The sequence below is a fragment of the Columba livia genome, chromosome 10 (assembly GCF_036013475.1).
Source record: "Columba livia isolate bColLiv1 breed racing homer chromosome 10, bColLiv1.pat.W.v2, whole genome shotgun sequence".
In the NCBI taxonomy this organism is placed as follows: domain Eukaryota; kingdom Metazoa; phylum Chordata; class Aves; order Columbiformes; family Columbidae; genus Columba; species Columba livia.
In genome coordinates this window covers 15,995,760-16,011,441 of record NC_088611.1, presented here as the reverse complement: position 1 = coordinate 16,011,441, position 15,682 = coordinate 15,995,760, and the positions used below count along the sequence as shown (strand labels likewise).

At 44.5% G+C, this 15,682-nt stretch overlaps 1 protein-coding gene across 1 annotated transcript; it reads left to right on the top strand.

Annotated features, from left to right (window-relative positions):
- The first annotated feature begins 2,569 nt into the window (after positions 1-2,569).
- SNTN (sentan, cilia apical structure protein) lies at positions 2,570-5,451 on the top strand. The gene is made up of 4 exons (XM_005510613.3): positions 2,570-2,796; positions 3,422-3,456; positions 4,235-4,374; positions 5,174-5,451. The coding sequence occupies exons 1-4, from the start codon at positions 2,687-2,689 to the stop codon at positions 5,330-5,332; spliced, it is 444 nt and encodes a 147-aa protein (XP_005510670.2). The 5' UTR covers positions 2,570-2,686; the 3' UTR covers positions 5,333-5,451.
- Positions 5,452-15,682: the final 10,231 nt, after the last annotated feature.

The following is a 15,682-nucleotide window of genomic DNA, read 5'->3' as shown; positions in this document are numbered from 1 at the left end:
CTGTACTGGGTTGTTTCTCCTATTTGCATGCTGCTGTGCAGAATAGGAGAAGGTCCTTCCCCAGCGAGGCTGAGCCCACTTGCCTGGGGGGGGCTAGTGTTAAGAGCTCAGCTGTAGGGAGCGCATTAGACCTGCTGCTTCTGCTGGCTTTTCCTGTGTTAATTAATTGATTTCAAAGGGATGGAGAAAGACGAAAATACTATTAGGCTGTGGCAGCCAGTACTGCTTTGGGTGAAGATGGAGTAGGGGGCTTCTCAGTCTTGGCTCTTTAGAAAAATATACACCTATCATAAAAGATCAAAATGACCATATTCTGGTCCCAAAGAAACGAAGCTATTACCTCCCTGGGTGCAGGTTAGCAGTATTTCTTCTTCAGCTGTTATAGAGTTCACTGAAGAAATGCAGTCTGGGTGGCTGATGGTGGGAATGCAGCTCCAGTTTGAGGTGTTCCCTTGTGTCCCCATGCCCTGGCTGTGCCTGCCCAGCGCAGACATGCCTGCACCTGCCCAGCCTTGCAGGGACATCTCCAAGGGAGCCCGGGCTCCATCACACACAACTGTTTCGCAATGTAAATCTTCTTGAATTGTGCAAAGCACTTAGAAAGTAAAATAACAAGCGTGGAGACTGTGGCTTTTTTTCAGTGTCAGTTATTTTAAGTGAACTGCCTGTAAAGATTTTTCAGTTTTAGTTGTTGGGTTGCGTATTTGGTGCAGACAATATTGTTAACGTGTCAAATGTGCTAAAAATTGACTGATAAAAGCACCTGGATATTTAAAACGTAAATAGAGTGTATCAAAATAGATGCAGAGCAGATGGCCTGGCTCCCTGCACACCTTGCTGACCAGATACTCGAGCAACACATACAGCCAAAATCTTGCTGTCTTCAAAGCTGATCATCTGCAAAGGCAAGGGTTATCCTCATGGAACCCTTCATCCGTCAGGCACTAATGCTCCTGCAAACGTTAATTAGTGCATCCCAGAGGGATAATGTACCCCAGGCTTGCTTGAACTTGTTAGTACCCCAGCAAAGCAAATCACCTGTTCTAGAGCTCAGGCTCTCAAAAGTCGGTAAGATTAAAAAAACTGTGAGCTGAAATCTGATCTCGGGTGGAAAGAGCCCAAAACACAGAGGGCTGGGTTTGCCAGCCAGCTCAGAGCATGGCCTGTAGCTGATAAACATGCAACAGAGTCTGTTTCTCACTCTCATTTTTACCTTAGATGCTAAGACCAAACATTACCATTCAGTGGCTTAACCAGGATGTAAGGCTTTTCATGCCTCCTTGTATGGTTCAACAGATGTGAAAGGGAATTATCACTTCAACATGATATCAAGACTCAGGGTTTTTTGTTTTTTGTGTTTTTTTTAGGTGATGGTAGATTGCTAAGCCCGAATTCTTGTTTAATTTTAGTGTGTTAATTGATGGGATAATGAGCATTGATTATATGTGTTTTGGCTGCGTCATTGCAATTACAGGCTCTGTTTTATTCATGAGTCTATCCAAAAGAAAGCGCTAGAGATCTAAGACAGCTTAAACCTCTCAGAAAAAGCTCTGAATTGTTTGAGTAATGACACTCTGAGATGGAAAATTAAAGGTTCTCTTTTCCCATGCTTTTTAAGATAATTAAAATCCAGGAACAGTAAGGTGGTGAACATCCTTATTCATTAGCCTTCAGTAATTTAGCTTCTACTAAATGAGGAAAACATTTTAATTCTCTAGGCCATCTGTTGCAGTCTCCTTTGCATGTCCTGTTACATAAAGTCTCATCCTGAGTAGTTTTAACATCAGTATTGTCTCCTTTCACCAGGAATGATGGGCTGAATGAAGCAGTTGAAGTCAGGACCTATTAACAGACCACCCTGGGATTAAAACAACCGTTTGGTCTTTTAGGTCAAAGTTATCCCATCTAGACACCTCTAAGCAAAAGATCTGCAAAGAGGAGACCGTGCACAGAGAAAGGCAGCAAGACAAGCTGTGTGTTTTCGAATAGCGATATCGCTGCCAATAAATAACAAAGTTCATCGGAGCCATTCCAGTTCCTCTGATGTGCGACTGCTCTGCCATATGGCTCAGTGCTGCTTTGGGAAGTAGGCAGTAACCACGCCGGTAGGAACCCAAGCAGAGGCTCCGAGCTGGATGATGCTTTGCAAGTGGTTTGGAGAAAGAACAGATCTTCTCTTTGCACTGTGCTAGGGGAAGAAATACTAGACCAGGAACATGCCTACCTGGGACAAATGCTGGGTCAGGATTTGAGAAACACTTGGTTTCTGACTGTCTATAGGAACAGCTCACTTTATAGCTTGAGGCAAGTTACATTAGCCCACACTAGAAAGGTTTCCAATTAAGATTATAATGTGTACAGCTGAATGGATTCCATGTCTTAGTTATTCCTGATGCAAAGTTACATCCCTACAAATTTAAGTGGATTCAGGCTCCATTACTTTGGTTTGTTTCTGTCAAATTCTCACACAAAATAAAAGCCATGCCACTTGCCAACCCAGCAATGCTGCCTTATGGGGGCTGTTTTACATTGGTGTATTTATCCGGCTCCATGATCACCAGATAGCATTTACATTATTGATAGAGCACGGCTGCAAGCAGCTGCTTTCACAGGGCAGAGCTTGAATTCACCTGTTTGCTATTTATTACTCGGGTTGCTTAGAGATCACAAACACCCCAGCCTTGAGATGTGTGGCTGCGGAGCCAGTGTTCCCAGCACACAGCAATACTCGGTCAATCAGCCTGCTCCTGCTTCCATGAAAAAAAGCCCTTTGGCTGAAGCAGGTATGGCCAAGCGGTAAGTCACGCTTTGTTTTTTGCATCTCTGGTGATCTGCTGTTTGTCTTGAAATTCATGATCCAGGTTTATTTGTGTCTATCACAAACAAACTTCTGCTGTGTGTTGGATGCTCTGTAATTAGTTTCCAGCACTTTAGCAAAAGTAAGCAGGCTTTCAGTTTTAATAAAAAGCAGGGAGGAGCTTCTTGGACATGTGAGTCCTGCTGGAAATAAAATCTGTGTGTCTGCCCCAAATTGGGAACACTGGTGAGTGGGGGATGACAGACCCCTCTGCACTTCCCTGGAGATGGGCTTAAAACTGAGAAACTTCCTGGGGCAATTTCATGTTCTGAAGAAAATACCTGGAGAACATCGCAATGCCTCTTTCAAAATTACCTGATAAGCGCTTTTAATAACAACTCCAAGCTACTTGCTTAGGTGAGGAATTAGGAGCAGTGTGATGTTGTGTGCTGCTTGTAAAGGCCATTTTCCTTTCTGTTGTGAAGGAAAGCCAGTCTCTCTTTGAAAGCCCTGAGTTTTCAGGGTATTAAATTAAACAGAAATGAGCAAAATCACTCATGAAGAAATATATACACATACAATTCACCAGGTGATAACTGTGCCTCTCTTCTCTCTCACTACCAGCATAGCTATAGCCAAGCAGCTGGCATCAATAAAAGGTAAGGGGACCCATATGTTGCCTCCTGGAGGGCTCAGTTCTTTCAAGTCCATAGCCTAGGTGTGGTAAATTCTGGAGATTTGGCAGAGCTGTGGAGGCTGTGCAGACCCTTGGTTGGTGGAAGACAAGAAGGTCTTGTGAGTCCATCCACATTGTGCTCCCGTGTTGATCTGTGTCTCCTCTTCTGCTTGCCTTTCCGTTAAAAATCACAACCCTGTGTGTGGTGCTGTTGCTAACTGAGGGTTATGAGCGTGCATTCTTTAGAACATGGCTTAGCAGCGAGGGAAATGAATCCACCCAAAACCCCAAGTATACCATAATGCTGAAGTGCAGTGCTGATGCTCAGATGTGGGCATTTCTGTTCAGTCACGCTTCCCAAATGGGCCACTTTTTCCCTGGTACAGGATCTTGGGAGCCCAAATGCACCCAGGAGGTGGCCAGAGTGGCTGGTCCCTGTGGCATAGCAGGTCCTTGCTGGATGCCCAGGGTGGGGACAGACCAGGTGGGTCTCACACATCACCCTGCATTACTGCCTCAGCTCTGGCCAAAAGCTTCTTTTCAGGGTGTGTTTCCATGGGACACGAGGTGTGCTGCTGGCCCACTCCAAATAAAATCTGGGCCAGCTCCCCTGTGAGTATGAACAGTTTGAGTCTCATTAACTTTAATGAAACTACATAGATTTCCACCCACTCAGGACGGTTCTGACAGATTCCTTTCAATTATATCTCAAATGCCACTTTTCCAATAGGCTGATAACTTTTTTCTTTCCCCCTGACTAGCTCTAGGAAAAGGCTCAGACCTTGAAAAAGCTTTTGCTACTGTGGCTTTGGTGTATAACAACTCTGCTGACCCAGAGGGCAAGCTCAGCAGAGCTGACACCAAAAACCTGCTGCAAACCCAGTTTGGGAGTTTCATACAGGTGAGGGGGTTTGGGCAAGTGGGTGACACTGGGCCAGCACCAGTCGGGTGCTTTGGGAGCAGGAATGGCACCTTGGGCTCTGTCCTGCAGCTGGGTGGACATCGATCCATGGGGTTACCCCAAGAGAGACTTCAGTGATTTGGTATAAATGTCTTCAGTGGATTAGTTCCTTTATGTTGTCTGACACAGGGGTAAAGGAAGGGGGGACAGCAATAAACCACGGTTGGCATGCCTGCTTCCATTTTTTTTTTTTTTAAAGAAAATTGGGCAATTTCAGGAAAAAAAATTACGACAAGAGACTGTATTTATGAAGAGAATAAACCCTTTGCATTTAATTAGGTGCCAGAGCACTGACCCAGTATGACAGTGGTTACTGGTGGGGCTGTTGGGAGAAAAGGAACAGAAAATGCCTCCCCATAGTCACTCACCCTGGTGTCAGGAGCAGCCGGGTATGGTGGAAAAACAGCTGCATTGGCGCAGGTGCCTGTAAACTTGGAGACTTTTTTTCTGGCAATTACCAGCTATGTTGATCACTACCACATTTTCAGTCATGACTAAGTGTATTTTAAAAAGTGTTCTGAATTCAGGTGGAAATTTTGGGGTCTGATTGTTCTGTCTGGTTGCAATAATATTTCTGTTTGAGTTTCTTGGGATACCTTTAAAAAAGCTAATATGAATGTGCACATAAAAACCTGAATGGGAAGACAGAAAATACATTAACTTTTACATAAATGTCTTTTTTTTTTTTTTTCAGATGATGCAATAAAAAGATGTGGTTTTTTTTTAATATTCTTCATAGGGCCAAGAAAACAAACCAAAGTACCAGGAAATAATTTCTTCTCTGGATGAAGAATCTGAGAACAAACTCGATTTTGAAGATTTTATGATTGTGCTAATCAGTCTCAGTCTAATGTCTGACCTGCTGCAGGAGATCAGAAAAGTGAAAACCACAAAATGATCAGTGTTTTAAAAGAAGAAATGGCTTGGCACTTTATAAGGAAAGCAGGAGTGAACAGCACACAGAAATAACACCTATGCTGGTGCCTTTTAAATGGAATAAAGTTTTGTCTAAACCTGGCTGAACCCACTCCTATGTAGGAATTGTCTGTGGAGTGAAATATTGGTGCTCAGGGTTTTGTGGTCACTACTTGTTCTTTGGGAGGGTGCGATCTGGACCAGCTCTTGGTGGGTCCCAAGGCCCCACACCAGTGAGCAGCTGGGTGCAGCCCCCAGCCCAGCATCATGACAGGGAAAGGCAACCCATGCTGTCCCAGACCTCTCTATCATCTCCAGCACCATTGTGGGGAGATGATGGGGAGACAGCTGCAAAACTGTGTTGCCCCGTCTCTCTTCGGGGTAGCAGCACATGGGGCTGGTCGGCTCCCCAGGGTTCTCCTGGTGAGCTCGGGGCACTTCAGCCCTGAGCAGGGTGATACCAATGATGGGTTTCATAATTGTCAGTTGACCACAAAATCTGTTGTACCCTTTGGTAAACATTAACTTTAGTTTGTGTGGTTTCCAACCCACCCTTTTGAAAGGAGCATTTATTTATTTTTATTTCCTCCTTCAGCTGACCTGTTCATTCACTAGGGAAGAAATCTCAAGTCCATTGTTTGCAATGCATCTTTGGTAGTGCTGTGCTTGTGTGACCAAAGGGATGACATAGTTAAAATGATGGTCAGATGAGTCCGTTGTTTCATGAAACTGTGTAGAGGAGAAATCCGATAGGCTGAGAGTTGGTCCAGACTAAGGATGGTGAGGAAAGAGTGCCCGATAAAGTATATGTATTGGAGCTGAGTGATACTGGCTGTGGGCTTGGTAAGGACCAGAGCCATAGTATTAAATGCTCATCATCCTAATCTTTGTTTTGGTTCCTACCTATAAAGTTGTGGCTCAGAATCAACATTTATCCCACTGTTGTGGTAGGATCATCAGCTGATACTCCTTCTCTGGGGTAGAGAGATGGGCTGAACGTGAGAATCCCTAGAAGGCTTTCACATTACTAAAGTAAACAAAACACAGTACAGCCCTGAAAAGTTTGTTTGGCAGCCACTGTTGACATTAAAGCATGAATTTCCTGATAACCCTCTGCTACAACAGACAATTTCAGAACAATATTGTGAAGCCAATTAAGAAAGAGTTATTTGAAATCACTAAGGTCCTAACACAGTTTCTATTATTGCTGAAATGTTTCCTTATCTTGCATGACTTGGATTCATGACTTAAGAGCCTTTTATCAGATCAATTTGCTCTGTCATCTCATTGTATGCAAACCCTTTTTATTCTAATGCAGTGTGTTGTAAGCCAGCATCCTGAGTCCCTGGCTTCAATCAAAAGCCCCTTGTGCTAAGCACAGTGAAAACCCAAAGAAGCAATTCCTGAACAACTCAATAGCAAAGACATTCAAATGATAGAGAAGGAACCAGAGGCACAGAAAAAACAAGTGCCTTTCCCAGCACGTGGCAGAGTTGGAACTGGATGCACAGAAGATCACGGCTTTCCAAGAGGCACTGTGATGGTTTTTGCAAGAGTTTTTGAACAAAATGAATGGGATGTGAATGGCTTGATCTGCATCAGTCCTTGAAAGTCCCATCTGACGCTCAAAAGCAGAAGATGCACTTGGAAGAGCCCCAACATCTTATAATTAGGAGTAGGGAGAAGTTTGCTGCTCGGCTGTGGAAGACGCTCTTTTATTAGCACAGACTCTTTGTGGCTGCCCTGAGCACTCTCAGCTAACGGCTTTGAAGCTGATCTGGCATAGACAGCATGTCTGGCTGCATCCTTGGGGAGCTAGCTAAAAGCTTGCTTAAAAGGCTACTGCTGTGCTTTATTTTGTTCCTAGCTTGCTCCTATTGGAAGTGCTGGGAGTTCATCATCGATTTCTCATAGCAAAGCCCACACAAGTGCCAAAGAGTTGAGCAGGCAGCTAAATTGGTGAAATCCGCAGGCTCCTCTGCCTCAGAAAGTGTGAACATCATATTAATATCTGATACACCCTAGAACATTAAGAGCAGCTAGTCAAAACCAGACCTCTGTGGGTTTGAGGCTGGGTTGGAGTTCGTGCAACTGCACTGTCCAGGTGTGAATAGCCACCCTGGGAGGCTCTACAGACTTTGGATCTAAGTTTAAGGTTCCGTTCTGAAAGTCTGAGTCATCTCTGCAGTTACATGAGCTTTCAAATGACTGCCAGAGGAGAAATGAGGGTCAGGGAAAGCTTCAGCCTCAGGTCTTCAGCTTCCATTTCGAAATATCAGCTCAGGAAGGCAGGTTCATTCTCATGCTTTAACTACAACACCTACAGCTTCTCATTGTGACTTCTTACTTCCTATCTGGCCTTAACTCCAAAGCCTGCTGAACCTGGAAGGTTTTGGAAATCTAGCATTAGTCTAATCTCTAAGGTGCTTCCCCCAGATCACAGGGGAGCCCTCACATCCAGCCTGCTGACTTCCAGGGGTGAGTCAAGGCAGAGTTTTACATGTTGAGCTTTCTGCTGGGAGCCTAAGGCCACATGTGCTGTGTGTGCAATTTTGCAGAAACCTTTCAGGAAAGAGAAATATGCTCCCCACTGGTCTCACCGTTATTGCACCTTCAGTAAGACCTCCTGTCCGGGACACTGAGGAAACCTTGTGGTCTGAGAGACATTTTGTCTCTCTACTCCTCCCTCAAACTAAGTGTTGTGATAGTTTTTCACATAAAATAAAACTTGCCTTGGTAACATATATTTTCAAGTGTGTGATGGAAACTCCCCCCAAGTATTTCTGTGTATCATGGTCCATGAGAGCCTCTCAGCAGCTGTTTGCTGTGTCCACTCAAGTAGTTATTGCAGCAGGTCACTTTGCAGAGAGAGGCAGAGGTTTGTATCATACCACCAAAGTAGCAGTTAAATTGTGGCTACATGGTAGGAAAACCTTCTTCAGGAATGTTGGAATGATTCATAAAGATGCTACATGGTGCATCCCCTTAGGAGCTCACTACAGAGCAGATGAAAAGCTTTGTCCCAGAATTATGCTCTCTCCAAATTGTGATAGTTTGTGAGCCACAAAGGAGCACTCTTGAAACACCTCCTGGAAGAAAACAGATCTTTGTTTCAAGCTCAGTCAGGGAAGCTAGATAAAGAAGAGATGGTAGGTTTTTATGGCTTTCTGAACTGACAGCTTTTAATTCCTGCTTTGACTTTTACTGCAGTCAGTGGTTTACAAGGTTTCCAGTGAAGATATGTCTTCTCTCCTCACTTTGTTCATCGGCTGTTCCTTTATCCCGTGTTTATAGCCCTAGTTCTGAGCCCTCCTCCAGCAAAGGTAAACAGCAAATGACGTTCAACAGTCAGATATATCAGGCTGTCTCTCTAATCCCAAACTGCAAAAAACAGCCATTATACATAGATTCAGAGCTACAGGACTTATATTTTATTCATTGTTATTGTAGGAGTGAGTTTATGCTGTGCATCGCCATAATGATAGTCAGTCCCAGCACGTACACAGGAGGTGAAACCATGATCCCCAAAACCAAACATAAAGAAACCCATGGGATCAACCCAAGTCCAGCATCAGTTGTCTGTAGCAGAGGCTGGTTGTCCATGTCTAGTGTAGTGCCTTGGTCATCATTCTTCCCATTCAAAAGTCCCAAACAGGCCAACTAGGAAAGGATCTGCTGCACAAAGAATCACAGGTGTTGCTCAGTTCTTCTGGGCCAAAATGCACACTGGGTTTTGGAGTGAATGTATGTGTAATGGCTTGCCAAAAAGCCATTGAGTCTCAAACAGGACCTGAAGTACCGAGGGCCTCTGGGCACCCAGGGACCCCCCACAGCCCAAGCTCAACCCCAGGTGATGGGTCCTCATGCAATGGCAGCACAAGCTGCAGCCCCTTACAGGGACATCTTCTGACACCCACAGTGCAATGCCTGGAGCCAAGGAACAAATTTCCATTTGTGATTTCCTCTTTGTTTTATTACCCTTGCCATGATCCAGCTTTATTAATTGCTATCTGCTGAACCGATGTCTAGAGAAAGACAAAGCTCAACACATTCCTGTGAAGCTGTTGCTGAAATCAATGAGAGGCCAGGACCTCTTGGGTGGAGGGAAGCAGCTCCTCAAGAGGGCAGCCCAAACGGATGTACAAGTTCATCAGTGGGCAAATCAAGCACCTGCTTGTCTTGAGATGATCAATAAATGATGTACAGGATATCAGGAGCTCTTCCACCCTTGTAACCTCCTGCACACAGCAGCATGTGGGCCTCCAGGCATGCCAGCATCACTGGAGCACAGGAGAACAAGTATCATGGTAAATGATTTTTGGTGAAAGTCTTGCCTTGCTACACATGGTTCCTGTGAGGCTTGTTAAGTATTAGTCAATATTACAAAATGTAGTATGAGCTCTTTGGGAAGACAGCTAAAGCTAGGACAAATCTTTGACTGGGTAAATCGATACATCTCTGCTTGAGTTTGAAAAACAAAGCTCAATAGTACTGGAAAGAGTCCAAGTATTCTTATAGTAGGGACAAGTAGAAAGATCTACAACCCAACCCTGAGACCTTTCCTTCTCTTCCAGTGGTGGCCCAGAGAGCCCTCCCCCCACTTCTCTGGTTGTTTTACCCAGGACTATGAGACTGGTTTACTTTGACACCTGGGCCTGTGGGAGGAAGCCTGTGTACAGATGTTGACCTGTTTCCCACATTTCCTGGTTAATTTTTCTTGATATGGTTCTTCTGCCTCCACCCTCACATGATGCTCTTTTGGGGTTTGTTCGGAAACAACATGCACAAGTAGAGACATCCAGGTTAGGCACTGTATGACAGTTCGCTTTTCTAAAGCTGTCAGGACCAAAAACCACATGGGGACAGAACATCAACAGGTAAACATCTTTTTCCTTGGACACTGTAGCTGCTGTCACAGCTCCCCTGAGTTTATATCCCACTATGTGCATTTTGTAGGGTTTTGCCTCATTAATTAATGGAAACAAATTGCAAAATTACCTTCTTATTAAACTGAACTCACTATGAAAATAAGGCTGATTACCTCCCTGACAAATTTAATTAGGCAGCTACAACAATAATAAAGAGCACAAATTAAAACCAGATCACACTAGATGTGGCTTTGTCAAATGCTGTGTTAACTGTGGCCAACATATACAATGATTAAATGATATGGAAAAACTCTGTTTTTTCTCTTCTTCTAAAAATCTGTTATTTTCCTAGAGGAAGAGGAGTTGATATAAAGACATCACATTAATAACCAGCACAGTGGTTTCTTTCCAACAGCAGCTATTAACTTGCATGCTCTGCAAGACTCAGCCATTACAAGGCTCTTTATCTCGTCTCTAAATTTATGCTTGTAGTACACATAACCCAAGGTTATTGCAAAGCCTCTGAGGAAGAAAAAAGCTCTATTACCTGCACATATACTCCTCAATTTGTCTTTCCTCTTCTGACTTTTTTGTGCTTGGAATCAGCTCAGCTGAAATCAGAACACAATTTGAGAGCAATTTGCATAAGAATTGTAAGGAGAGGCCCACATAAATTAAGCATTAATTAATGAGCACCTAAAGCCTTCTGGTGAATGCATCCTGAGATGAAGCAGTGCTGGGAGTGCTTGAGTATACATGAGGAAAAGAGTGGGTAAGCATATTAAATAAAAGAGCAATGCTTAATTCTTCTTCAATATTTATTATAGCCCTTGAGACAGCAGGAGAATTGTGGTCTCTTTATCGCTGTTAGAGGATGAGGAGAGCTGCCACTGTAAGTTAAAAGGAAGGCTCTTCTATATGAATTCATCTAGCAAACCCCAGACCATATTGAGCTTGGGATGCCAGACTCTGTTTGAGGAGCAATGGTGCTGCAGCCTTGCTGGCCCTGAGGAGGGAGAGGCTGTCCCAGCCTGGGCAGCACATGGGCACAAAGTGGTGCTGGGTTGGGTGTTTGAGGACTGGGGTGGGGATGAGCTTCTGATGCCCTAGGACAGGTGGGCAGTGGCTTGAAGATGTGGCGGAGGAGGAAGATCTTTTCTGCCTGATGCGGGGTCAGGAGGATTTACCTCCTTTGTGAGAGTAAAGAGAACTCATGCAACAGGAGAGTGAGCTTTGGACCTGAAGGAAGCTCAAGGTTGAGTCTGGAGACTGTTGAAAACTGAAGTGACTGTTTTCTTATGATGCTGAATGCATATGTTTAACACAGTGGAAAATGTCTCCTAAGGAAACCAACTTTTAGGTTTACTGAGTAGCAGATATGCTCTGGATATGCCTGCTGCCCCCCAGAGATGTTATAGCTAGAGGAGCCTTCAAAAGAGAACATTTCAGCTCTAATTCTCTCCTTTCTTCTACCTCAGACAAATGTTTAGCAGTTCTTCCTTGGGCATCCAGCTAGGAGCTCTCAGCTGCTGAGTGATTCAGATCAGCTCAGAAATTCTGATAAAGGGAAAACATTCTTTTCCTGGAGAGCTCTTTGGAGGGAGGTCAGGGTGCTGGACTTCCCAGGCTGAGCAGACAGAAGAGCTGTTTCATTCTGCCTGACAGGTAGGTAAAATGTCTCCTTGCACCAGAGATTTATTAATATAGAAGGAAGTGAGTGCTATTAATTGGGGAAGCTGGGGCGGGGGCTGTCTTTGACATAACTCAATTGTGAAGCTGTCTTGAGCGCAAACCTTGCATCCTGGTAGTTTAGGAAGGTCCAGTCTGGTCTTGCTTCTTTTAGTAAGTGTCAAGGGCTTAGGAAAGGCAGGACTGTCCCCCTGAGCTAGAAGTCACGTGAGCTGTCTGCATGCTCTCATGCCACCTTGGAGTGTGTTGCTATTGACAGTTATTTCATTACAAGATTCCTAGGTAGGTGTATTCATCCTAATGAGTACTATGAGCTAATAGGGGCCAATAGGCACTTTAAGATCAACTGAAGTGCCCAATCAGTTTGTTTAAAATAACAGACTAGAGCCTGAATTATTAGCTAACAAACAAATGAACTGAAACGGTTATGTTTTCGACCCCTGTGCTACCAATTCCTGCAACATCTCTGGTGTCTGTAACGACTCTTAAAAACACACTCTGCCCTCATGGGCTCTTCTGGAAACTGTTGCGTAGGTCTGGGCAGAGAGCGGCTGTCCTGGTGTCTGTCCACCAGACTTGCTGCGGTGGAAACTGGCTGATGTTGCCCAAGGGGAGAACAGGAGGGTCTGGCTTCTGGGGCTGTGGTGGAGCTTGGGCTCAGGGTTTAGCACTTAGTTTGCTCTGAGGGAATGCATTTAACTTGCTGCTAAGGCGTTTCTGCTGTCATTGCTTCATGATCTCTGCATGTTGCTGTGTTGTATTCGGTGTCACTAACTGCCTCCCTCCACCTCTGCTGTGTCAGTAGCTGGTGCCCAGTACCCGGGGAATGGCTGCAGCAAAGGGGATGGTCATTAGCTTATATATATTTGTGTGTGTGTATGGAAGATATATATGTTTAAAATAACATATAATTTGGCTTATATATACACAAATTATATTATACATGTAATATGTATAATATATAGCTACTAATATGTAAGCTATATATAAAATATCTCTATGTGTGCGTATCTCTAGTATTCACTATCCTGGCTTATCTCACCTACAGACTTTATCTTGCTTCCAAATGACTTTTTAGGCCATTTGTGACTGCAGTGACTAGTACAAATCCCTGGGTGCATCCCTCCTCTATGGAAAAATAGGGGTTTATTCCTACCCTCATGGGTTTTGGTACTTTATCCCTCCCGTTGATAATGCATTAAAGGATTTTCCCTCTCATCTTGAAACATCCTAGCAGCTTTAAGTGCCTTGGAGAGGGGGTTTTGTCAAATGCCTTTTGGCATTAAAGTGCTGCTAAATGGAGCAGGCAATCAGGCTGCTGGTTGCAACTCCTCTTGCCTGCTGGTGTGATGGCATCTTCCCTTACCAGGAGCCATCCTGGTCCCTCCCTGATGCTCTTCATGACAAAGCTTTTCCCCAGTTTTCCAGATACTGAAGCTAACAGGTCTCCATACTCCTACAACCCTATCCCAGGGATTTATCTTAAAACTTGGTATCATGTTTGTCATTTCTCATAACTTTGGTATTGATGTTAACAAGGGAGGGGTTGTCACTCTACCACATGCGGTTGTGGCTAGCACTGCTAACAGAAATGTTTGAAAAATAGCTTTTTTTTTTTTTAATCTGTGAGCTGAGTAGTAGTTTACTGGCAGTAAGAGTGCAGAGGTTACAAAGCCAGCCTTTTTCATGGTTTACTATTTCTCTTCTCTCCTTCCTTCTAGTGAGAATACAAAAAGTGCCTTATAAATCATAAAGGTTTGAGTTTTTCCTGACACAGACCAATTTTTTTTTTTTAAATCTAATTTTTCAGCAACTCTTCCACTTCAATATAGCCCATTAGTTTATTAGGAGATGACAGAAGCAGGGCCATGATGATAGCGATACTTGCTGGTTTGTCATTTAATCTGTAGTACACTGGTGCATCTCACTGAAAGTAATTACCACAGGAAAGTCATCGGCTCCTTCTCAAGAGACCCCTTTTCACAGGTGCACGTGGTGGGAACCAAATGTCACGTCCCGTGCGATGTGTGTTCAAGTGAGCTCCGAGACGCTGCTCCAAAATCAGGTGTCTCAATTATTCTTTAGTTAATGGTTCCCTCGGGGTGTAAGGAAGGTTGGGACTTGGGAGCCTGTCAAGAACTACAAGGCAAAAAATATTACAAGTGGTTTATGTGATTTACAATGCCAGACATCCTGGAGATGCTCTGTGTGAACACGGTTTCGCGGATGGGCACAACCCCAAATCCTCCCCTGTGGTGAGTGGACTGACTCAAGGAGCAGTCAACAAAACCCCAACCAGCTGAACACCCAAAACCCATGCTGTAGAGTGAGGAAAGGTGAGCAGTGACCTTCCTGGGGCTGCCATGCTGCTGGTGGAACTCTAGGAGACAGACTGGTGATGAATGGAGCCTGCACTGGAGTAACTGCAGTTACACACTGAGATGTAGAGCACAATACGACATGCTCTCCTTAAATGTGTGCTAGCCCAGCCAAATCCCAGTGCTCTGCTCATAGGCCTGTGACAACAGTGCAAGCTGCAAAACTCTCCCAACGCCTGCCATTTGGAATTAATATCCTCGTATTAAGTACATTACCACATCTCCTGCAGCCACTGCACTGAGCCCTCTCTTTCCATATGCTTCAGGACATACAAGCCCAGCTCCTGCCTGTTTGAGATCACTGGGCTAAGAGACCCTCCTGAGTTTCCCCACGCACACACCCTGCTCCTCCCAGACTGGAGTTTGGCCCAGGGACTGTCTTCTGCCTGCTGTGCCCCAGGGTGTGCACACTGTTGGCCAGAATATTGAAAACAAAATTGCATGACATATTTAACAAGCTTTTTTCCAACAAGTTTTCTCTGCTTTACTGCAGGCGCTCTTAATTTGATAAATTAATATAAGGCATGCTAATGTACCAGCAAAGACAGCAGGCAAAGATCTGTGTGCTGATCTCGAGTACAACAGATTTCAACTGCACTGCTGAGCCTGGTGCGTGCTGATGCCACTAAAAATTGCAATAAAGATAACAGCAGTATCTGTGCTTGCCTCTGAAGAAGGTGCTTGTGGTTTTTCATTTCTCTTCTGCCTCTGATATGACTGTGAGCAACTGTCTTTGTGAGACAGGAGCAGGCTGGTGGAAATCTGCTCCCAAGTGCACAGGACAGAGGTGCATCCTCCCAGCGGGTACAGCCTGAGACCCTAGTGTGGGTCCCCAGCTCACTGCAGGGATCTTTCATTCCTGAAGAGATCAGGGGGATGTCTTCCTGTGTCTCTAGCTCAGTGCAATACAGGCTTTGCAGTGCATGTTATTGAAACTGTAGCTAAAAGAGGCTCAGACCACCTCTGACAATACCACAGCGCTGTTGTTAGACCAGAGGTGATAGGCACAGAGCTATTTTGCTCCAAATAGATACTTTTTTTATTTTTCCTAGTCTGTTTGGTTTTTACCAATGTGTTATCAGTTCCTGAGTGGTGACACTATTCCTTTTCAAGCGTGTTTATTTTAAAGATGTGGAATGGCTTTAAATTAAAAGAAAGGACATTCAGGTGAGACATGATGAAGAGTTTTTTTACAATGAGGGTGGTAAAACACTGGCGCAGGTTGCTCGTACAGGTGGTAGATGCCCCATCCCTGGGAACAGTGAAGACCTGTCTCTGAGCAACCTGATCTGGGTGAAGATGTCTCTGCTCACGGGGGGGGGTGGGACTAGGTGATCCTTAAAGGTCTCTTCCAACTCAAACTCTTCTATGATTCTGTAGCCTGCTGTTGGCTCCTAC